This window comes from Nerophis lumbriciformis, linkage group LG20 (assembly GCF_033978685.3).
Source record: "Nerophis lumbriciformis linkage group LG20, RoL_Nlum_v2.1, whole genome shotgun sequence".
Lineage (NCBI taxonomy): Eukaryota > Metazoa > Chordata > Actinopteri > Syngnathiformes > Syngnathidae > Nerophis > Nerophis lumbriciformis.
The window spans coordinates 33,970,001-33,994,601 of record NC_084567.2 but is presented as its reverse complement, the minus strand read 5'-3'; the positions used below and the strand labels follow the sequence as shown (position 1 = coordinate 33,994,601).

Sequence of the window (24,601 nt, the reverse complement as noted above, 5' to 3'; positions counted from 1 at the left end):
GGTGGCTTTTTCTCTTTTTTTGGTATTTTCCTGTAGCAGTTTCATGTCTTCCTTGACCGCTATTCCTCACACCTGCTTTATTTTAGCAATCAAGAATATTTCAGTTGTTTTTATCCATCTTTGTGGGGACATTGTAGATTGTCATGTCATGTTCGGATGCACATTGTGGACGCCGTCTCTGCTCCACAGTAAGTCTTTGCTGTCGTCCAGTATTCTGTTTTTGTTTACCTTGTAGCCAGTTCAGTTTTAGTTTCTACTAGGGCTACCTAAATAACTTTAAATGTTTTTAACAATGATATCAATTCAAGGGCTTTTGTGCTTTTAATCATTCTCCAAGATTTGATTGATAATTGTAACCCATTAAGCCAATTAGAAAATGTAGGCTTTACGTTCATAAATCGACATTTATGTGTACATTTTTTTGCCTGAAGCATAATAATGTTGACAAACATTTATATGTCACAGTCGTTTACAAAAATACCAAATTTAATATCTTCTATAGAGAACGGGAAGTGCACGGATTGAAATTTAGCCAATGAAAAGCTCCGACCGGTTTTGCGCAAGCGCATTACAGGCATAAACCGGAATTGATATCTCTCGGCTAAAGGACTACATTACCCATGAGCCTTGGCGAAGTCAGGCGTTACTCATGGAACGCGGTTAGTTTATTAAGGTGGATTGACTCGATTCTTGTGGTTTATTATCTCCAGCGGCAGAAGGAGCAACGCGACCTGACTTGTAGCGCGAAGCTAAAATGGGAGAACAAGTGGCGACTACTGCACTTTGAGCTATTTGTCGCACCATCAACTTCAACAAGATGCAAGTGAGTTCCGTTGCCGCTTTATTTGTCCAGCTCAGCACATTCGCTCTGTGATTAACACACTTGACCTGCTAAATGTAGTTTAATTCCCTTTATCCGAGTGTCCAAAGTAGTTTCTGCGATCTTATTTTCAATACAAATATAGTTCTGAACTTTCGTACACAGCCATAAAATAACTGAAAACCACATGAATGCAACCAGCTGTGTTAAAATGTACCTGATTAAACATGTTCATCTTGCATTTTCTCGCACATGTGATGGCATTTTTTGCTATGTCGCCTGAGAACAATTAGGTTTATATTGGATTGAGACCCATTCATTGTTGTGATTGACTGCATTATGTGTGACACAATGACCCTTGTCTGTCTTATCAAAGGCTTCTATTGTTGAATGTTTATTTTCATACCCGTCTAGTCATCTGGCAAACACAACTGTTATTCTAAAGCACTCGCTAGATCTAACATAATAGTGAGAATCCAGTCCATAGTGGATCTAACATAATAGTGTGAGAGTCCAGTCCATAGTGGATCTGACATAATAGTGAGAGTCCAGTCCATAGTGGATCTAACATAATAGTGAGAGTCCAGTCCATAGTGGATCTAACATAATAGTGAGAGTCCAGTCCATAGTGGATCTAACATAATCGTGAGAGTCCAGTCCATAGTGGATCTAACATAATAGTGTGAGAGTCCAGTCCATAGTGGATCTAACATAATAGTGAGAGTCCAGTCCATAGTGGATCTAACATAATAGTGAGAGTCCATTCCATAGTGGATCTAACATAATAGTGTGAGAGTCCAGTCCATAGTGGATCTAGCATAATAGTGTGAGAGTCCAGTCCATAGTGGATCTAACATAATAGTGAGAGTCCAGTCCATAGTGGATCTAACATAATATTGTGAGAGTCCAGTCCATAGTGGATCTAACATAATATTGTGAGAGTCCAGTCCATAGTGGATCTAGCATAATATTGTGAGAGTCCAGTCCATAGTGGATCTAACATAATAGTGAGAGTCCAGTCCATAGTGGATCTAACATAATAGTGAGAGTCCAGTCCATAGTGGATCTAACACAATAGGGAGAGTCCAGTCCATAGTGGATCTAACCTAATAGTGAGAGTCCAGTCAATAGTGGATCTAACTTAATAGTGAGAGTCCAGTCCATAGTGGATCTAACATAATATTGTGAGAGTCCAGTCCATAGTGGATCTAACATAAAAGTGAGAGTCCAGTCCATAGTGGATCTAACATAATATTGTGAGAGTCCAGTCCATAGTGGATTTAACATAACAGTGTGAGAGTCCAGTCCATAGTGGATTTAACATAATAGTGTGAGAGTCCAGTCCATAGTGGATCTAACATAATAGTGTGAGAGTCCAGTCCATAGTGGATTTAACATAATAGTGTGAGAGTCCAGTCCATAGTGGATCTAACATAATATTGTGAGAGTCCAGTCCATAGTGGATCTAACATAATAGTAAGAGTCCAGTCCATAGTGGATCTAGCATAATATTGTGAGAGTCCAGTCCATAGTGGATCTAACATAATATTGTGAGAGTCCAGTCCATAGTGGATTTAACATAACAGTGTGAGAGTCCAGTCTATAGTGGATTTAACATAATAGTGTGAGAGTCCAGTCCATAGTGGATCTAACATAATAGTGTGAGAGTCCAGTCCATAGTGGATCTAGCATAATATTGTGAGAGTCCAGTCCATAGTGGATCTAACATAATATTGTGAGAGTCCAGTCCATAGTGGATCTAGCATATTATTGTGAGAGTCCATTCCATAGTGGATCTAACATAATATTGTGAGAGTCCAGTCCATAGTGGATCTAACATAATAGTGAGAGTCCAGTCCATAGTGGATCTAACATAATATTGTGAGAGTCCAGTCCATAGTGGATTTAACATAACAGTGTGAGAGTCCAGTCCATAGTGGATTTAACATAATAGTGTGAGAGTCCAGTCCATAGTGGATCTAACATAATAGTGTGAGAGTCCAGTCCATAGTGGATCTAACATAATAGTGTGAGAGTCCAGTCCATAGTGGATCTAACATAATAGTGAGAGTCCAGTCCATAGTGGATCTAACATAATATTGTGAGAGTCCAGTCCATAGTGGATTTAACATAACAGTGTGAGAGTCCAGTCCATAGTGGATTTAACATAATAGTGTGAGAGTCCAGTCCATAGTGGATCTAACATGATAGTGTGAGAGTCCAGTCCATAGTGGATCTAACATAATATTGTGAGAGTCCAGTCCATAGTGGATCTAGCATAATATTGTGAGAGTCCAGTCCATAGTGGATCTAACATAATAGTGAGAGTCCAGTCCATAGTGGATCTAGCATAATATTGTGAGAGTCCAGTCCATAGTGGATCTAACATAATAGTGAGAGTCCAGTCCATAGTGGATTTAACATAATAGTGTGAGAGTCCAGTCCATAGTGGATCTAACATAATAGTGTGAGAGTCCAGTCCATAGTGGATTTAACATAATAGTGTGAGAGTCCAGTCCATAGTGGATCTAACATAATAGTGTGAGAGTCCAGTCCATAGTGGATCTAACATAATATTGTGAGAGTCCAGTCCATAGTGGATCTAACATAATAGTAAGAGTCCAGTCCATAGTGGATCTAGCATAATATTGTGAGAGTCCAGTCCATAGTGGATCTAACATAATATTGTCAGAGTCCAGTCCATAGGGGATCTAGCATAATAATGAGAGTCCAGTCCATAGTGGATCTAGCATAATATTGTGAGAGTCCAGTCCATAGTGGATCTAACATAATAGTGAGAGTCCAGTCCATAGTGGATCTAGCATAATATTGTGAGAGTCCAGTCCATAGTGGACCTAACATAATAGTGAGAGTCCAGTCCATGGTGGATCTAACATAATAGTGAGAGTCCAGTCCATAGTGGGGCCAGCAGGAGACCATCCCGAGCGGAGACGGGTCAGCAGTGCAGAGATGTCCCCAAGCGGTCCACCCCGGGTCCCGACTCTGGACAGTCATCCCTGCAGGACGAGGAATAGCTAAACATGCTTCACTTCAGGACGCGCTGTTTTGTGGGCGGTCTTATTTACGTTGTAGCTTTAAGCGCTTCCAGATAGAATCTACTAAAAGATCTACATTTGAACTAGGGTTGTACGGTATACCGGTACTAGTATAGTATCGCGGTACTAATGAATCAAAAAACGGTACTATACTCTGTTTGAAAAGTACCGGTTCCCGGGCACGACGTCACGTCGGGACATTACCTGGTTTTACGAGCAGAGGAGCATGTTTGGCAGCGCACAATCACAGAGTACTTACAAGCAGTCCTGTGTAGACAGCGAGCAGAGGAGCATGTTTGGCAGCGCACAATCACAGAGTACTTACAAGCAGTCCTGTGTAGACAGGAAAGGGAGAACGGACGCATTTTGGCCTAAAAACTGACGATAAAGGTGAAGCTATAACACTGAAACGCCCTCAGGAAGAGGTGCTTTAAGACATGGCTAGCGGCGAACATCCATCCGCAGTCGGCAGTGACTGATGTTGTGCGTTATTTAGAAAAAAAAATCTCTGTTTATTTGAACACTGCTTGTTTCCCCTCGGGGTGATGGACGGCTGGCAGTGCTTCATAGCAGCAGTCGACCTCCAGGGCCCCAACTCCCCGCCCCTCTGTTGCGAGTTGTCGTGATTAAATGTAACGTGTTTATGTGTGCATTGCATGGAGGTTTTTTCCCCACTCCAGACTAAGGATGTCCCGATCCAGGTTTTTGCACTTCCGATCCGATACCGATATTGTTTTTGCACTTCCGATCCGATACCGATACTGACCGATACTGACCGATACTGGCCTATCCGAGCATGTATTAAAGTTTAAAGTTATTTAGCCTACTTAGTTGTCAGAATCATGTTAAAAGGGGTTTTAGTACTCTTGATAACAACTAGCCAGCTGAATTAGGGGAGTTTACACGATATATATCTCGATATTTTGCCTCAGCCTTGAATGAACACTTGATGCATATAATCACAGCAGTATGATGATTCTATGTGTTTTGATTGATTGATTGAGAATTTTATTAGTAGGTTGCACAGTGAAGTACATATTCCGTACAATTGACCACTAAATGGTAACACCCGAATAAGTTTTTCAACTTGATTCATGATACAGATATATACTATCAGATATATACTATCATCATAATACAGTCATCACACAAGATAATCACATTGAATTATTTACATTATTTATAATCCAGGGTGTGGAGGGGGGCGCCGGATGTAAGTGTCAAAAAGACAGCCAAAAGAGTTTGATATGAGAATAAATCTAAAGTTAAAATATAGGGTAGAAATGCACCCATTTGCAGGAAATGTAGTCTTGATTTTCAACATTTTCTTTCAAGGCTTGTATGTCTACATTAAAACATTCTTCTTCATACTGCATTAATATATGCTACTTTTAAACTTTCATGCAGAGAAGGAAATCACAACTAAAAAAATCACACATTTTTTCATACGGTGTTGATGTGGAAATGTTTGCCTCGGCATTTTGATGGTGTGGACGTGTGGCACCGAATGGAGATAAGCGTCTCGACAGACGTCACAATATTTGAACAATGATGACGAAAACTGTTTTCTCTGTCGTGTCGGTGTGTCGAAAATTGTTATGCGCTTATTTTTTTATTTGATTTTGTGCGTGGCATATAATTGCTATGCGCAGAGGACGTTTGAGCAGTGCACAATTGCACAGGCGCGCATCTTAGAGGGAGCGTTGGTCACACGGCTGCGCTAGCATCACACCTAACGTTAGCCATGCTGCTACCTCTCTTCTGGGAGAGGACGTATACGTATGTGACGTATGACGTGACAGTATGTGACGTGTGTCGTGACAGTATGTGACGTGTGTAAGAAGGTGCGCTTGCTGTCTGTGAGAGGGAGACACAGGAAAGAGTGAGAAGAGCCTGTCGTGTAATGCCAGCATCTAAAAGCAACTGCGTGAGAATCCACAGACCTGTGGATGTGTTGAAGGTGTGCTGGAAAATGCGGAACGGGGCGGTATAGCTCGGTTGGTAGAGCGGCCGTGCCAGCAACTTGAGGGTTACAGGTTCGATCCCCGCTTCCGCCATCCTAGTCACTGCCGTTGTGTCCTTGGGCAAGACACTTTACCCACCTACTCCAAGTGCCACCCACACTGGTTTAAATGGAACTTAGATATTGGGTTTCACAATGTAAAGCGCTTTGAGTCACTTGAGAAAAAGCGCTATATAAATGTAATGCACTTCACTTCACTTCACAACGGAAGCAGCAGAAAAGTGGAATGTATTATTTAAATAGATGCGTTGGAAAAAAACGGAGCGGAGTTTTTTTTTTAACTGGATCTGGATCGGCATTTTCCCATGCCTTGCCGATACACATTTTTTGGCAAATATCGGCGGCCGATCCGATCCAAATATCGGATCGGGACATCCCTACTCCAGACGAGGCACCCTTAGGAGCCCAGTCTAGATTGTATTTTTTTACTCCTTCTTCCCCAGCGTTTGACCTTTTTCTTATCTTTTACGGGCGCCTTTGGCGGCCCATCAGCGTTCCTGTTCTGTAACCCTGTACACTGTTTGTTTGTCTAATCTTGAACGGGTTTGTGCTGAAAACATAGTTTTGTTGTACTTGTGCAATGACAATAAAGTCCTATCCTATCCTAGCTTTTTTTCCTAAAATATGCAAGAAAGTAAGGAATTGGACAGGACAAGGAAACCGAGCACAGGTCAGCAGAGGCTGTGGCCGAGTCAAAAGTGCAATGCCATTGTTTCCACTTGGACACAGTAAATAGTGTCCAAGACATGTCGGTCCGAGCGCAGCAGCATGGAACACAATGTACTTCTTGTGTGGTCACGGTGGTCAGTGTGAACGTGATTACGTTGGTTCAATTCTTTCTAAGAATCCAGGAAGTCCAACAGAGGGTGACTGAGGATCACCACAAGTGGGTGTGGTATTATACAAGCATTTTAAAGCAGTTTGACCTGGGGGAGAGAGGTTAAAAAACCTGAACTGTAAGTAAGAAGAATATGTTTGTCTTTATTCTGGAGCCAGAACCCTGCCTTTTATTTTGGCATTGTAAATAAACGCAGGCACTGTAGAAAAAGATGTGTTAATACTGAAAAAGGTCTGTTAAAAATAAAATGCAGACATTGAAGAACGTATATTTCATATATTCCAATGTTTTGATTTTGATCAACTCTTTTTTTGTTATTTATTTCAGATGACCTTCGAGGTGTCCAGTAATGTGACACTACTGTTTGACTGCTGGAATGTAAACAGCCCAGCAGGTACACTATCTATACGGTATATTCCATGTCTCCAATCAATGTGCAGGTTCTAGTTTTAGGGATTATTTGTAATCAGTGTATGAAATGCTAGGGAACAACTCACAGTTCCGACTCTTGGGGTGACGACCCCCAACAATATGTTATTCTTACATTTTAACAAGTGTAGATATAAACATGTTACAACAGAAAGTAACCAACTGTTAACAGAAAATTAGCAAGTAGATAAATAATACAACCGGAAATGATGCAATATGTTACTGCATATGTCAGCAGCTAAAAAAGAAGCCTTTGTAACCGGTTTGAAATGCCCATCTATCCATTTTCTACCGCTTATTCCCTTTGGGGTCGCGGGGGGCGCTGGAGCCTATCTCAGCTACAATTGGGCGGAAGGCGGTGTACACCCTGGACAAGTCGCCACCTCATCGCAGGGCCCGGTTTGAAATGGTTCTAATAATATTTACTGTATATGCCTAACTATATATACATGTGTGTGTGTGTGTGTGTGTGTGTGTGTGTGTGTGTGTGTGTGTGTGTGTGTGTGTGTGTGTGTGTGTGTGTGTGTGTGTGTGTGTGTGTGTGTGTGTGTGTGTGTGAATATATGTATATATATATATATGTGTGTATATATATATATATATATATATATACACATATGTGTATGTATGTATGTATGTATATATATGTATGTATGTATATATGTATGTATGCATGTATATATATATGTATGTACTGTGTATATATGTATGTATGTATGTATGTACTGTGTATATATGTATGTATGTATGTGTATATATATATGTATGTACCGTGTATGTATATATATATATATATATATATATATATATATATATATATATATATATATATATATATATGTATATATATATATATATATATAATATATATATATATGTGTGTGTGTATATATATATATATGTGTATGTATGTATATATCTGTACATATATATATGTATATATATATATGTATGTATATATATGTGTTTATATATATATATATATATATGTATGTATATATCTGTACGTATATATATATATATGTATATATATGTGTTTATATATATATATGTGTATGTATATATCTGTACGTATATATATATATATATATATATATATATGTGTATATGTGTGTATATATATATATATATATATGTGTGTATATATATATATACATATATATATATGTATGTATTTATGTGTTTATATATATATATGTGTATATATATATATATATATATATATATATGTGTGTTTATATATACATATATCCATCCATCCATTTGCTACCGCTTATTCCCTTTGGGGTCGCGGGGGGCGCTGGAGCCTATCTCAGCTACAATCGGGCGGAAGGCAGGGTACACCCTGGACAAGTCGCCACCTCATCGCAGGGCCAACACAGATAGACAAAAAACATTCACACTCACATTCACACACTAGGGCCAATTTAGTGTTGCCAATCAACCTATCCCCAGGTGCATGTCTTTGGAGGTGGGAGGAAGCCGGAGTACCCGGAGGGAACCCACGCAGTCACGGGGAGAACATGCAAACTCCACACAGAAAGATCCCGAGCCCGGGATTGAACCCAAGACTACTCAGGACCTTCGTATTGTGAGGCAGATGCACTAACCCCTCTTCCACCGTGCTGCCCTATATATATATATATATATACATATATATGTATGTATATATCTGTACGTATATATATATATATATATATATATATATATATATATATATATATATATATATATATATATATATATATATATATATATTAGAGATGCGCGGATAGGCAATTATTTCATCCGCAACCGCATCAGAAAGTTGTCAACCATCCGCAATCCACCCGATCTAACATTTGATCAGAACCGCATCCGCCCGCACCCGCCCGTTGTTATATATCTAATATAGACGATGCAAGGCATTAGTGAGGTTATAAAGCTTTTGCCTGTTAAAGAAAGGAGACTGATCCAATGCAGGACAGACATTCGCGTGCCACGCTGTCACGACCCAGACGCACACCAGTGCGCAATCATATGGGAGCCGCGCTGAGCGCACCTCCAAGCGCGTCTCGCTGCCGGCGACGGCCGGGTATATGGGCCCAACGCTCCAGCGCCATCCATTTTCAGGGCTAGTTGATTCGGCAGGTGGGTTGTTACACACTCCTTAGCGGGTTCCAACTTCCATGGCCACCGTCCTAGCTGCTGTCTATATCAACCAGGGTGAGCCCCACCCCTTTCGTGAGCGCACTGCGCGCGGAGTGACCCCTGTTACGCGCCCCCGGCAACAGGGGTGGCGGGCAGGTAAGCTGCGCGGGCGGAGCGCGCGGAGTGACCCCTGTTACGAGCCCCCGGCCACGGGGGTGGCGGGCAGGTAAGCTGCTTACCTGCTGCGCGTGACGCCGGCCGCGGCGAAGGCGGACGAGGCGGGGTGTCGGCGCGGTGGTGACCCTGGACGTGCGTCGGGCCCTTCTCGCGGATCGCCTCAGCTACGGCTCCCGGTGGGGCCCTCTCGGGGGAAGGGGCCTCGGTCCCGGACCCCGGCGAGGCGTCCCTTCTCCGCTCCGTAAAAGTGTCCATCTCTTTTTTTTTTTTTTCTTCTGTTGTGGCATATGCAGCAGCTGCCTGCTCGTTTTTCGTATGTGGGTAACAACATTTAACTATGTATATATATTTCTGAATTGGTTTAACTGCCACCCGCCTGAATCTATTTAAAATCTTTTTTTTTTTTTATTTCAACCACCCGACCCGACCCGACCCGCGGATAAAATCAAATTTTTTTTTATTTCATCCACCCGATCCGCGGATAATCCGCGGACTCCGCGGTTGTGCCCGCAAACCGCGCATCTCTAATATATATATATATATATATATATATATGTGTGTATATATATATGTGTTTATATATGTATATATATGTGTTTATATATATGTGTGTATATATATATATATATATATATATATATATATGTATATATATATATATATATATATATATATATGTATATATATATATATATATATGTGTGTTTATATATATGTGTATATGTATATATATATATATATATATATATATATATATATATATATATATATAAATATATATATATAAATATGTTTGTGTGTGTGTGTGTCTCTCTACAGGTATGTTGCTGTCCGTGCTGGTAGTCATGCTGCTGACAGTCTTCTATGAGGTGCTGAAGGTTTGGAGGGTGTGGCTTAGCACGAGCACGTATCCTCGTCATTCGTCTTACGCGGCGACCCCGCTGTCTCAGCACAGCGACTGCACCTCTGTGCTGGAAAACAGCCACTCCGATGCTTCGCTCGCACCCACAGAGGCGCACCATTCTTTCCCAGGCAACATTGACGGGTAACCATTTTTTTCACTTTTGCCCGATTTCATTGCTTTGTGACAGGAAATCACATCAATGTACCAACCAAGAAGGGGTTTGGATTCTGTCAGAAAAATTGTATGTAAATTATCAAAAAACTTTCCAATCTCTGAGTTCCCAGTGAACAGACGAAAGCTGTCTTTGTTGCACCAAGTCAAAGGCTTGGAAAATTCCATTGTGTACGATGGGAGGTGACGGGAGGGGTTATCTATTGTGATCCAAGACTTGCCCAAGCTCGATCCATCTTTTTCTTTTGTGTTAATGTTACCAAAAACAATGGCTGTTTACATACCCCCCATTCCTTTAGAAACAGCTGTTTTTGTGTAAACAGGGAATATCCAAATAAAAGAGGAGACGTGAACCTTTTTTCGTCAGAGCGTGGGTGACAGTGTAAGAGGTTACAGGTCGACACGTTTCTCCTCAAATTGAGCCAAATTAAATTATGTCTGTTTAATTCCTTGCTTCTTGTCTCGTTTAAAAGATGTCATCAGTGTTTGAACCTGACTGATTTTTTTAATCCCCTTATATTTGTCTTGGTTTTATTATACTGCAGAACCTTCAGAAAAGATCACAATCATTCAGTGATGCTGGTGTTGGAATTTAAAGCAACATGTTTTACTGCTTTCCATTTGTTTCCTAGGCAAAATGTTGCTATCATGAAAGACCAGTTTACTTTATTGACATTCTTAACAGTCTTTTTAGTGTCTAAATATTTAGCCCCTATCATGTAAAACTTGAGAAGAACTAATTATGGATTCATCACACACCTGACAACATGTTTAGCATCCTTAACATTAGCAAGGGAAACAACACCTCTGCTGCTGATATGAAAATAAAAGCTCAGGTATTCCCCAAGATTGCAATATCTGTGGTGGTGGGGGCGTGGTCAATATGACGTCATCATATTGTTTGCTATGATGCATATATTTTCTTTAAAAAGGCAAACAAATGTACAAAACCCAAAACCAGTGAAGTTGGCACGTTGTGTAAATGGTAAATAAAAACAAAATACAATGATTTGCAAATCCTTTACAACCTACCGTATTTTTCGGATTATTAATCGTTTTTTTTCATAGTTTGGCCATAGTTTGGTGCGATTTATACTCTAGAGCGACTTATGTGTGAAATTATTAACACATTACCGTAAAATATCAAATAATATTATTTATCTCATTCACGTAAGAGGCTATTTATTTTAAATTGCCTTTCAAATGTCTATTCTTGGTGTTGGATTTTATCAAATAAATTTCCCCCAAAAATGCGACTTACATATGTTTTTTTCCTTCTTTATTATGCATTTTCGGCCGGTGTGATTTATACTCCGGAGCGATTTATAATCCGAAAAATACGGTATATTCAATTGAATAAACTGCAAAGACAAGATATTTAACGTTTAAACTGGAAAACTTTATTATTTGCAAATATAAGCTCATTTGGAATTGGATGCCTGCAACATGTTTCAAAAAAGCTGGCACGAGTGGCAAAAAAGACTGAGAAAGTTGAGGAATGCTCATCAAACATTTAATTGGAACATCCCACAGGTGAACGGGCTAATTGGGAACAGGTGGGTGCCATGATTGGGTATAAAAGCAGCTTCCATGAAATGCTCAGTCATTCACAAACAAGTATGGGGCGAGGGTCACCACTCTGTGAACAAATGCGTGAGCAAATTGTCAAACAGTTTAAGAACAACATTTCTCAACCAGCTATTGCAAGGAATTTAGAAATTTCACCATATGCCAGTATCCATTCATACTGTAATATCACCAAAAGGTTCAGAAAATCTAGAGAAATCACTGCACGTAAGCGGCAAGGCTGAAAACCAACATTGAATGCCCGTGACCTTCGATCCCTCAGGCGATACTGCATCAAAAAGCGACATCAGTGTGTAAAGGATATCACCACATGGGCTCAGGAACACTTCAGAAAACCACTGTCAGTAACTACAGTTTGTCGCTACATCTGTAAGTGCAAGGTAAAACTACTATGCAAAGCAAAAGGCATTTATCAACAACACCCAGAATATCTTGTCTTTGCAGTGTATTCAATTGAATTTTGTCAGGTTCAAGCACTGATGACATCTATTAATCAGACAAGAAGCAAGGAATCAATCAGAGACAGAGTTCAATTTAGCTCATGAGGACAACGCACTTAGTCACAGTCTCGCCCTACGCTCTCAGGTTCAGCTCTTGCGTCCCTCTATTTATTCAGGAGTTCCATAGTCAACAACACTGAGGCCGCCTCTAAAAGGATTGGTCACATACATCATGCAAAGCAGGTCCAGTACACACAATATGTGACGGAATGTGCTGGGGGCCATGTGATTTCGCCTTGTCCCCGCTTCGTCTGCGTGTTGGCATCTTATCTTCGTTGAGGTCCTTGAAGTCTCTGCTTCGTCTGCGTGCTGTCGTCTTATCTTCGTTGAGGTCGTTGAAGTCCTTGGCTGTTAGCGGGCTAAAACAAAGATAACATCTACGGCTGAGGCCACCCCTCAGACAAGAAGTCTTTGTCCTTGCACACTAGGGATGTCTCGATCCGATATTTGGATCGGATCGGCTGCCAAAATTTGCCAAAAATTGCGTATCGGCAAGGCATGGGAAAATGCCGATCCAGATCCAGTTTAAAAAAAAACTCCGGTCCGTGTTTTCCAACACACCGATTTAAATAATACATTCCACTTTTCTGCTGCTCCGTAATTTCCGTTCCACATTTTCCAGCACACCTTCAACACATCCACAGGTCTGTGAATTCTCACGCAGTTGCTTTTAGCTGCTGGCATTACACGACAGGCTCTTCTCACTCTTTCCTGTGTCTCCCTCTCACAGACAGCAAGCGCACCTTCTTACACACGTCACATACTGTCACGTCATATGTCACATACGTATACGTCCTCCCCGAGCAGAGAGGTAGCAGCATGGCTAACGTTAGCTGTGATGCTAGCGCAGCCGTGCGAGCAACGCTCCTTCTAAGGTGCTCGCCTGTGCAATTGCGCACTGTTTAAGCGTCCTTTGCGCATAGCAAATCTATGCCACGCACAAAATCTAATAAAAAAAAATAAGCGCATAACAATTTTCAACACACCGACACGACAGAGAAAACAGTTTTCGTCATCATTGTTCAAATATTGTGACGTCTGTCGAGACGCTTATCTCCATTCGGTGCCACACGCCCAAACCATCAAAATGCTGAGGCAAAAATTTCCACATCAACACCGTATGAAAAAATTAGTGATTTTTTTAGTTGTGATTTCCTTCTCTGCATGTATTAATGCAGTATGAAGAAGAATGTTTTAATGGAGACATGCAAGCCTTGAAAGAAAATTTTGAAAATCAAGACTACATTTCCTGTAAATGGGTGCATTTCTACCCTATATTTTAACTTTAGATTTATTCTCATATCAAACTCTTTTGGCTGTCTTTTTGACACTTACATCCGGCGCCCCCCTCCACACCCCGGATTATAAATAATGTAAATAATTCAATGTGATTATCTTGTGTGATGACTGTATTATGATGATAGTATATATCTGATAGTATATATCTGTATCATGGATCAATTTAAGTGGACCCCGACTTAAACAAGTTGAAAAACGTATTGGGGTGTTACCATTTAGTGGTCAATTGTACGGAATATGTACTTCACTGTGCAACCTACTAATAAAAGTCTCAATCAATCAATCAAAACACATAGAATCATCATACTGCTGTGATTATATGCATCAAGTGTTCATTCAAGGCTAAGGCAAAATATCGAGATATATATCGTGTATCGCAATATGGCCTTAAAATATCGCAATATTAAAAAAAGGCCATATCGCCCAGCCCTTGTTTCAATGATGCCATTTCTGTTTGTCATGTATAATTTTGTCTATTTTGTGTTTATCCTTGAATAAACAGGTCAGTTTCTTGTTACCAACCATTGTGTACCGTATTTTCCGCACCATAAGGCGCCCTGGGTTATAAGCCGCGCCTTCAATGAACGGCATATTTCAAAACTTTGTCCACCTATAAGCCGCCCCGTGTTGTAAGCCGCATCTAACTGCGCTAAAGGAATGTCAAAAAAACAGTCAGATAGGTCAGTCAAACTTCAATAATATATTAAAAACCAGCGTGATGTGGGCGCGCATGGAGTCGTATATCAACATGGACGGAGCTGTGAGAAAAAAGCCACCCGGCCTCTTCGCGTAAACTTACCTTAACCACTCGCTCATCTTTTCTTCATCCATCCATCCCTTCGAGTTAGCTTTTATGATGACGCCGGCTGGAAAGGTCTCTTTTGGCAAGGTCTTCCTTTTGAATATCACCATGGGTGGAAGTTTCTGACCATTAGCATGGCAAGCTAGAACCACAGTGAAGGATGACTTCTCATTCCCTGTGGTGCGAATATTCACCGTACGTGCTCCCGTTGTATCCACAGTGCGGTTCACAGGAATATCAAAAGTCAGTGGAACCTCGTCCATGTTGATAATGTTCTCTGGCCGGATCTTTTTTTCAGCTATCTTGTTTTTACAATATGCACGGAAAGTAGCCAGCTTTTCTTGAAAGTCTTTAGGCAGTTGCTGTGAAATAGTAGTCCGTGTGCGGATGGAGAGATTGCGTCTTTTCATGAACCGGAAACCTGTCGCCATTTTGTGGTCTTTACAGATGTAAACACACAAAGGAAATGAAACGTAATATCCGCGCACTTCTTCTTCTTCTACGCGGGCGGGTGGTTGCTTACAGTAGAAGAAGAAGCGCTTCCTGTTCTATGGGGGCGGGTGCTTACCTTGGCGGTTGCTTGCGTAGAAGAAGAAGCACTTCCTCTTCTACGGGGAAAAAAGATGGCGGCTGTTTACCGTAGTTGCGAGACCGAAACTTTATGAAAATGAATCTTAATATTAATCCATATATAAAGCGCACCGGGTTATAAGCCGCACTGTCAGCTTTTGAGTACATTTGTGGTTTTTAGGTGCGGCTAATAGTGCGGAAAATACGGTATTATTCAAACTCCCCTAATTCAGCTGGCTAGTTGTTATCAAGAGTACTAAAACCCTTTTCAACATGATTCTGACAACTAAGTAGGCTAAATAACTTTAAACTTTAATACATGCTCGGATAGGCCAGTATCGGTCAGTATCGGTATCGGATCGGAAATGCAAAAACAATATCGGTATCGGATCGGAAGTGCAAAAACCTGGATCGGGACATCCCTATTGCACACATTAGAAAAGTCCAACTTGAGCACAATAGCTAAATAACTAAAGCAACGGACTTTAAGCATACTAAAGTTAGTGTGATAATATATACATAATTATTTTAACAATATAAGTTGAAAAGGATTTGCAAATCATTGTATTCCGTTTTTGTTTACGATTTACACAACGTTTTCACGTAAAAAAAACCCTCAGTTTTAAGGTGCGGCGGCTAATATTTGTGTAAACCTGTTGGTGTTTTATGCACAGTCCTGAACTACAGAAATGGAAAAAGCTCATTAAAAAAAGAAGCCATAAATCCTTACTGTCACACAGGAATTTAATCCAGACACGTCCACAAAGAAATTCTCCTGGCGTTCAGACCAAGGAGAGTCAGGCAGCAACTCACAATGCCCTTGATGGCATCTCGAGAGTACTCAAAAACCAGATCCAGCAACTTTCTAACAAGTACTAATTCCTACAGTTCTGGATTGGAATTAAACACAAATGTTTACGGACCTGAACATTTTTTTTCCGTCTTTGTGTCCTCAGTTGGATCAGACACGGGATCCAGACCCTCCTCCACGTGCTGCAGGTGACCTTGGGCTACATGCTGATGCTGTGCGTCATGACCTACAACACTTGGATCTTCCTGGGCGTCATTGTCGGTTCCACCCTGGGATATTTCATCTCGTTCCCTCTGCTGCGTCAGCGTTGATGGACATTTACGGCTCAGGAGCTTTGGTGAAAACCATGAAAAGTGGTCCTTAAAGTATGTGGAAATCCTCCTAAATGAGCTGTCATTGCCAAATGATCACTAAGGCCACGTATGAGCATTATATCTGGATTATGTTTAGAATTGCACATTTTTAACATGCTGTCGTTCAATTGTTAATATTTTACACCGCCCTAAACACTTAAATTTTTGTTTGCTAAAAGTAGAAATTGTATAGAATTTTCTATGTAAATTTCTGTTGTTTCCTGTTCATCTACAGGGTTATTCGATTAAGGAAAATAACATCAAATAATATCCATCCACTCATTTTCTTCCATTTGTCCCTCTCGGGGTAATAAAAGGAAATAAAACAGATTTTTGATTATATATGAGTGGGATTGTTTGAAATAAATCATATATTTATGTTAACAGTCTTAGGTATTTTCCGGGCACCTTTCCAGAAATGAATTGTGTGGTTTGATGCTCTACAACAGTGGTTCTCAAATGGGGGGTACGCGTACCCCTGGTGGTACTTGAAGGTATGCCAAGGGGTACGTGAGATTTTTTTTAAATATTCTGAAAATAGCAACAATTCAAAAATCCTTTATAAATATATTTATTGAATAATACTTCAACAAAATATGAATGTAAGTTCATAAACTCAGTGAAGCACAAGCTCAGGTTTCTCACTAAAATGTCTGTCAAAAAGAAATGCAACAATGCAATATTCAGTGTTGACAGCTAGATTTTTTGTGGACATGTTCCATAAATATTGATGTTAAAGATTTCTTTTTTTTGTGAAGAAATGTTTAGAATTAAGTTCATGAATCCAGATGGATCTCTATTACAATCCCCAAAGTGGGCACTTTACGTTGATGATTACTTCTATGTGTAGAAATCTTTATTAGGGACCGCAATGTCCCTTTGGGACAGAGGACCCTATTGTATTTGTAAGGTTTTATTATTATTATTCACCGCCTCTTTGAGCTGTAATTTGACCCTCTTAACATGCTTCAAAACTCACCAAACTGGTGAAAATTGCCATCTAATAAAAAACAACAACTTTAAAACTCAAAATTGCGCTCTAGCGCCCCCTTGGAAGAAAACACAGACAAAACTGCCTGTAACTTCCAGTACGAATGTCGTAGAGACATGAAACAAAAACCTCTATGTAGGTCTCACTTAGACCTAGATTTCATACATCAACTTCCTTCAGCAAAAATCAACAAAAAGTTTGCAAATCCCCCTTCAAAACAAAAGTTTTGTAAAAACAGTCACCTTTGCCTCTTTGAGCTGTAATTTGACCCCCTTAACATGCTTCAAAACTCACCAAACTGGACACACACATCAGAACTGGCAAAAATTGCGATCTAGTAAAAAAAAGCAAACCCCAAAACTCATAATTGCGCTCTAGCACCCCCTAGGAATAAAACACAGACAAAACTGCTCCTAGGAAGAAAACAGACAAAACTGCCTATAACTTCCAGTAGGAATGTCGTAGAGACATGAAACGAAAACGTCTATGTAGGTCTCACTTAGACTTACATTTCATAAATTGACAACCCCCAGCAAAAATCAACAGGAAGTTTGAAATTCCCCCTTCAAAACAAAAGTTTTGTAAAAACCGGTCACCTTTTTTCAAACATTATTTCCTCTGAGCGCGTTTGTCGTGTTGGCTTCAAACTAGCACAGGAGAGAGATTGAACCCTTCTGATTAAAAGTTGACGAAAGACTTTTAATTACTGCTCCGGTTTGGATTTTATGTGCCGTCAAAGTCGGTCCCGTCCATCGCTGCTTGCAGCTTTAATTTATAATTGAACCACTTGTTTATTTTTCAACAAGTTTTTAGTTATTCTTATATCTTTTTTTCCAAAAAGTTCAAGAAAGACCACTACAAATGAGCAATATTTTGCACTGTTATAGAATTTAATAAATCAGAAACTGATGACATAGTGCTGTATTTTACTTCTTTATCTCTTTTTTTCAACCAAAAATGCTTTGTTCTGATTAGGGGGTACTTGAATTAAAAAAATGTTCACAGGGGGTACATCACTGAAAAAAGGTTGAGAACCACTGCTCTACAATACAGGTGTCAAACTCAAATTTGGCCCGCCACATTATTTGATGTGGCCCGCTAAAGCCTGGAAATAATATGCGTTAATAAAATGCTTATTCTTTTCTTACTAAATATGTTTGTTCTTTCCCTTTTGACATTAAAAATCATGTACTGCATGCAATTGCATATCTTTTGAAAATTCAATATTATCAAAATCAAAATATATTATGTATTCCAAAAATACTTTACTTGAATATCTGCTTGACTTATGATTTCAAAACAAATTATCAATCAAATTGTAGACTGTAAAATTGACAATAGATTTTACGGTTAAATTTCGCCGACTTGAGTTTTTTACCGTAAAATCAACTTTGGTACTGTTTTTTTTCCTTCCGTATACAGTAAGACACTAAAACATAAAAAAACAAAAAAAAACAACATTAAAACAAGATTTTACAGTAAAAAAACAAAAACTGGCAGCTCTGTTGCTTGATTTTTACCGCTAAAAACAGTGGTATTATTTTTCTATTCCATTCCATTTATTCCATTTTATATGCTGTAAAAAAAAATTCTTGGAATTTTGATTATGTATATCTATTTTTATTTATTTATTTTTCCCTTTGCGGACTCCGTCACCCGTCTTATTGGCCTTTTTACCTGTTAGAGCCTAGGACAGGGGTCGGCAACCCGCGGCTCTAGAGCCGCATGCGGCTCTTTAGCGCCGCCCTAGTTTTCAGAAATGTATGAAAAATGGAAAAAGATGAGGGGAAAACAATCTATTTTTTGTTTTAATATGGTTTCTGTAGGAAGACAAACATGACACAAACCTCCCTAATTGTTATAAAGCACACTGTTTATATTAAACATGCTTCACTGATTCGAGTATTTGGCGAGCGCCGTTTTGTCCTACTAATTTTGGCGGTCCTTGAACTCACCGTAGTTTGTTTACATGTATAACTTTCTAGGACGTGTTTTATGCCACTTCTTTTTCTGTCTCATTTTGTCCACCAAACTTTTAAGGTTGGCCATGAAAGGTGAGTTTTGTTGATGTTGTTGACTTGTTGGAGTGCTAATCAGACATATTTGGTCACTGCATGACTGCAAGCTAATCGATGCTAACATGCTATTTAGGCTAGCTATATGTACATATTGCATCATAATGCCTCATTTGTAGCTATATTTGAGGTCATTTAGTAATTTTTTGCGGCTCCAGACAGATTTTGTTTTGTATTTTTGGTCCAATATGGCTCTTTCAACATTTTGGGTTGCCGACCCCTGGCCTAGGATTTACAGGGTTTGTCTATGCGTCGTAACCCTCAGTCACACATTTTTTCTTAGTCGTTTCTTTCTTCGTAATTCAAAACGTACTCACTGAACTCTGCGTTCCTCTCTCGTCCTCGGTTTTCCGTCAGTCGTCCAATTCCAGCCGAAATGAAAAAAGCAGTTCCTCAATCAGGATTTGGATGCCATGGTCTTTCTGGTTTCACTCACTCATGCTGGAATCGTCAGACGTGTTGGAATTAGGGTGACCAGGTGTCCGGATTTTTAATGCCCTGTCCGGCGTCCGGCGCAGCTTCAAGCCGGACACGTATTTGTCCTCCTTTTTGAGGCACTAGGCTTGAAGAGCGGAGTTTTTTCATCTTTGCTGGGCTGCAGCGCGATAGCCAATCAAAGACCGTAAAAAATGCCCCCAAAGCAGTAACATATCAAATGATTGGCTAAGAGCTGTGTCGGATACAAATCTGCTTATCATTGGTTAAAAAAGTAAACAAGGGTCCATGTGCTGCTGCGGCATAACATTGACAGAAAGTTAGCATCATGCCAAAACGCAAGACCTCGTTTAATTCTGAATGGATAAAAGAGCACGAATTTATAACGAAAAGCAGCCGAGACTCATTCCATGGCTTCTGCACACTTTGTCGATGTGATGTTCGACGTAAGTAGTCAGGGGAAAGCTGCAATTGAACGGCATGCGGGTACGGATAAACATAAAAGTAATAAACATGCGGCAGGTACCTCTTCAATGAGGACATTTTTTCATGAAGTTTCGTCGACCCTGGATGACAAGATAACCGCTGCGGAGCTGTGCAAGGTGTACCATGCTGTAAAGCAGTGGTTCTCAAATGGGGGTACGCGTACCCTTGGGGGTATGTAATGTAATGTAAATTCATAAACTGAACATCAAATTAAGTAGGCTATTCCATTCATTACCATAAACCCAGAGTTTCCCCCATGCCATGATGGTTTGACCCTCACTAAAATGTCTGTCAAAAAGAACTGTGAAAAGAAATGCAACAATGCAATATTCAGTGTTGACAGCTAGATTTTTTGTAGACATGTTCCATAAATATTGATGTTAAAGATTTATTTTTTTGTGAAGAAATGTTTAGAATTAAGTTCCTGAATCCAGGTGGATCTCTATTACAATCCCCAAAGAGGGCACTTTAAGTTGATGATTACTTCTATGTGTAGAAATCTTTATTTATAATTGAATCACTTGTTTATTTTTCAACAAGTTTTTAGTTATTTTACATATTTTTTTCCAAATAGTTTAAGAAAGACCACTACAAATGAGCAATATTTTGCACTGTTATACAATTTAATAAATCAGAAACTGATGACATAGTGCTGTATTTTACTTCTTTATCTCTTTTTTTCAACCAAAAATGCTTTGCTCTGATTAGGGGGTACTTGAATTAAAAAAATGTTCACAGGGGGTACATCACTGAAAAAAGATTGAGAACCACTGCTGTAAAGCATCACCAGTCCTACAGAAGTTTAGACTGCGGCATGAAAGTGGACCGGGAGATTTTCAGTGACTATGCCACAGCTAAAGGGATGGCCTGTGGCCGAACAAAAGCCAAGGCATTGTGCGAGAACGTCATCGCTCACTATTCGGGACAGGAACATACCGACTACATAAAAGAAAACAACCTACCCTTTTCCGTAGCAACCGACGCCTCAAATAAAGGAACAAACAAGTGTTTTCCCATTGTGGTAAGGTATTTTCACTTTGATGAAGACATCCAACATGTCCTGTTGGATTTTTATAGTGACAGCAACGAAACGTCAGAAGCCATAACAAACTAGCTGCTGGCAAAACTTGAGATGTCTGGCTTAGAGGTGAAAAACATGTCTGCATATGCAGCAGACAATGCCAGTGTCAATTGTGGCAAACATAACAGTGTATCAGAAGCTGAAACTGAGCCAAAAAGATGTGCTCCCTGCAAACTGTTTGGCCCATATTCTGCATAACGCAACCAGATATGCAGCAAGCAGCCTTGATGTTGATGTGGAAACATTTTTGTGGCATTTTTTTTAAATTATATATGTTAACTACATTTAAGTCCACACATGTTATGCTTTGTGGCACTCTGCACTTGAAAAGATTCATCTCAGTGGTCACTTTTTGAACACCACAATGTATTGCATAAATACAAATACTGTTAACAAACACTTGACTTTAATATTTTTTCCTATTCAGCCACACAAACATCATCTTTAAACCACTCAAAATTGTACTATAAATAAGAGTATACCAGAGTCCTATGTACACCATAGTAATTTATTGATATGCCGCATAATGTCCTCCTTTTTGGTGTCATGGAAATGGTCACCCTAGTTGGAATCCGGCTTGTAGGACCAAGAAAATGTCAGGTTCAAACACTGTTGACATCTATTAGACAAGACAAGAGGCAAAGAAATCAGACAGCATGGCAACAGCACTCTCGGTACCGTCTTCAACCACGCTCTGCCAGAAGGATGGCCTCCTCATTCTTTATTTGACTTTCCTCCCCCCACCTGACCACAGCTGCTTCCAGAGGGAAGCGGGTCGTAAACAGTGTTGCCTTCGGTTACCAAATAGTTTAAAGAGAGTTCCATAAAATAGTTCAAAGAGAGTTCGTAAAATACTTCAAAAAGAGTTCCTCTGGAAGTTTGAGCAGATCCTGCCATCTGGCCGCTTTGAGTCCTCGGGCCAGAACATTAAAAAAAACCCACTGCTTTTACTGTAAAATTCTGGTGACTGAGCTGCCAGTTTTTAAAGTAAAATTGTAGTTGTTTTTTTGCAGCTTATGTAAAAAAATACATTGTTAATGTATTATATACAGTCGTGGTCAAGCGTTCACATACACTTGTAAAGAACATAATGTCATGGCTGTCTTGAGTTTCCAATCATTTCTACAACTCTTATTTTTTTGTGATGGAGTGATTGGAGCACATACTTGTTGGTCACAAAAAACATTCATGAAGTTTGCTTCTTTTATGAATTTATTATGGATCTACTGAAAATGTGAGCAAATCTGCTGGGTCAAAAGTATACATACAGCAATGTTTATATTTGGTTACATGTCCCTTGGCAAGTTTTGTTTCATCTGACCACAGAACTTTCCTCCAGAAGGTTTTATCTTTGTCCATGTGATGTCAGATGAAACAAAAAAATTGAGGGTGGAGGTAGTATTATGCTCTGGGCCTGTTTTGCTGCCACTGGAACTGGTGCTTTACAGAGAGTAAATGGGACAGTGAAAAAGGAGGATTACCTCCAAATTCTTCCTTCCATCCATCCATCCATCCATCCATCTTCTTCCGCTTATCCGAGGTCGGGTCGCGGGGGCAGCAGCCTAAGCAGGGAAGCCCAGACTTCCCTCTCCCCAGCCACTTCGTCCAGCTCTTCCTGTGGGACCCCGAGGCGTTCCCAGGCAGGACAAGCTAAAATCATCAGCCCGGAGATTGGGTCTTGGGCGCAGTTGGGTGTTCCAACAGGACAATGACCCCAAACACACGTCAAAAGCATACTTGCCAACCTTGAGACCTCCGAATTCGGGAGATGGGGGGGCGTGGTTGAGGTGCAGGCAGCATACCCCTTCCCCTTCGAGCTGTCCTGGATGAAATGAAATTCTTTTTTCCAATCATTTTGGAACTTGCAAGCGTACTTCTTCTTCTTACTCGTTGTTTGCCATGTCTCTTCTTCATTCTTCTGCTTCGTCTCCTTCTTGTTGTGTGTGCAGTTGCGCACTGAGCCGTAGATGTTATTGTAGCGTCCCGGAAGAGTTGGTGCTGCAAGGGGTTCTGGGTATTTGTTCTGTTGTGTTTGTTGTGTTACGGTGCGGATGCTCTCCCGAAATGTGTTTGTCATTCTTGTTTGGTATGGGTTCACAGTGTGACGCATATTTGTAACAGTGTTAAAGTTGTTTATACGGCACCCTCAGTGTGACCTGTATGGCTGTTGACCAAGTATGCTTGGCATTCACTTGTGTGTGTGTGTGTGTGTGTGTGTGTGCTTGAAATTAACGTTATCAATTAACCAGTTAAAAGATCATACAACGTGTCAGCATTTCTTGACATCTTCGAGTAAAGACCTTCGTTAAAACCGTCCAACGCTACATTATTATGTGACTGGGCCGGCACGCTGTTTATATGGAGGAAAAGCGGACGCCTCGACAGCATGCGGCTGTTAAGGGGTGAAGGTTTCAGGTGAGAGAGGACGCTAAAGGCAGTGCCTATAAGGCGCGCCCGCCAATATTGTTGTCCGGGTGGAAATCAGGAGAATGGTTGCCCTGGAAGATTTTCGGAAGGGGCACTGAAATTTGGGAGTCCCCCGGGAAAATTGGGAGGGTTGGCAAGTATGGTAAAAAGTGGTAAAGGAATGGCTAAATCAGACTAGAATTAAGGTTTTAGAAAAGCCTTCCCAAAGTCCTGACTTAAATGTGTGGACAATGCTGAAGAAACAAGTCCATGTCAGAAAACCAACAAATTTATCTTGAACTGCACCAATTTTGTCAAGAGGAGTGGTCAAAAACTCAAGCAGAAGCTTGTGGATGGCTACCAAAAGCGCCTTATTGCAGTGAAGCTTGCCAAGGGACATGTAAGCAAATATTAACATTGCTGTATAAATGGCACCTATTAGGAGACATATTATCTGCCGTTTTGTTTTGACCTATATTGCAGAACCTACTTTTCTTACCTATAGGTTTGTGCTTTGGGATCTGCATAAGTCCTGAAAATTGTCATTGTAGTCAATACTTTTGACCCAGCAGATTTGCTCACATTTTCAGTAGACCCATAATAAATTCATAAAAGAACCAAACTTCATGAATGTTTTTTGTGACCAACAAGTATGTG

At 40.2% G+C, this 24,601-nt stretch overlaps 1 protein-coding gene across 1 annotated transcript; it reads left to right on the top strand.

Moving 5' to 3' along the window:
• The first annotated feature begins 615 nt into the window (after positions 1–615).
• LOC140679641 (protein SLC31A2-like) lies at positions 616–16,794 on the top strand. Its single transcript, XM_072915479.1, has 4 exons — positions 616–823; positions 7,065–7,131; positions 10,293–10,518; positions 16,263–16,794. The coding sequence occupies exons 1-4, from the start codon at positions 818–820 to the stop codon at positions 16,426–16,428; spliced, it is 465 nt and encodes a 154-aa protein (XP_072771580.1). The 5' UTR covers positions 616–817; the 3' UTR covers positions 16,429–16,794.
• Positions 16,795–24,601: the final 7,807 nt, after the last annotated feature.

What these genes read in the sequence shown, in the direction of transcription:
- LOC140679641 (XM_072915479.1), top strand. An exon ending in GAATGTAAACAGCCCAGCAG is followed by an intron (nt 7,132 to 10,292) that starts GTACACTATCTA and finishes GTCTCTCTACAG; the next exon opens with GTATGTTGCTGTCCGTGCTG. An exon ending in TTCCCAGGCAACATTGACGG is followed by an intron (nt 10,519 to 16,262) that starts GTAACCATTTTT and finishes TTGTGTCCTCAG; the next exon opens with TTGGATCAGACACGGGATCC.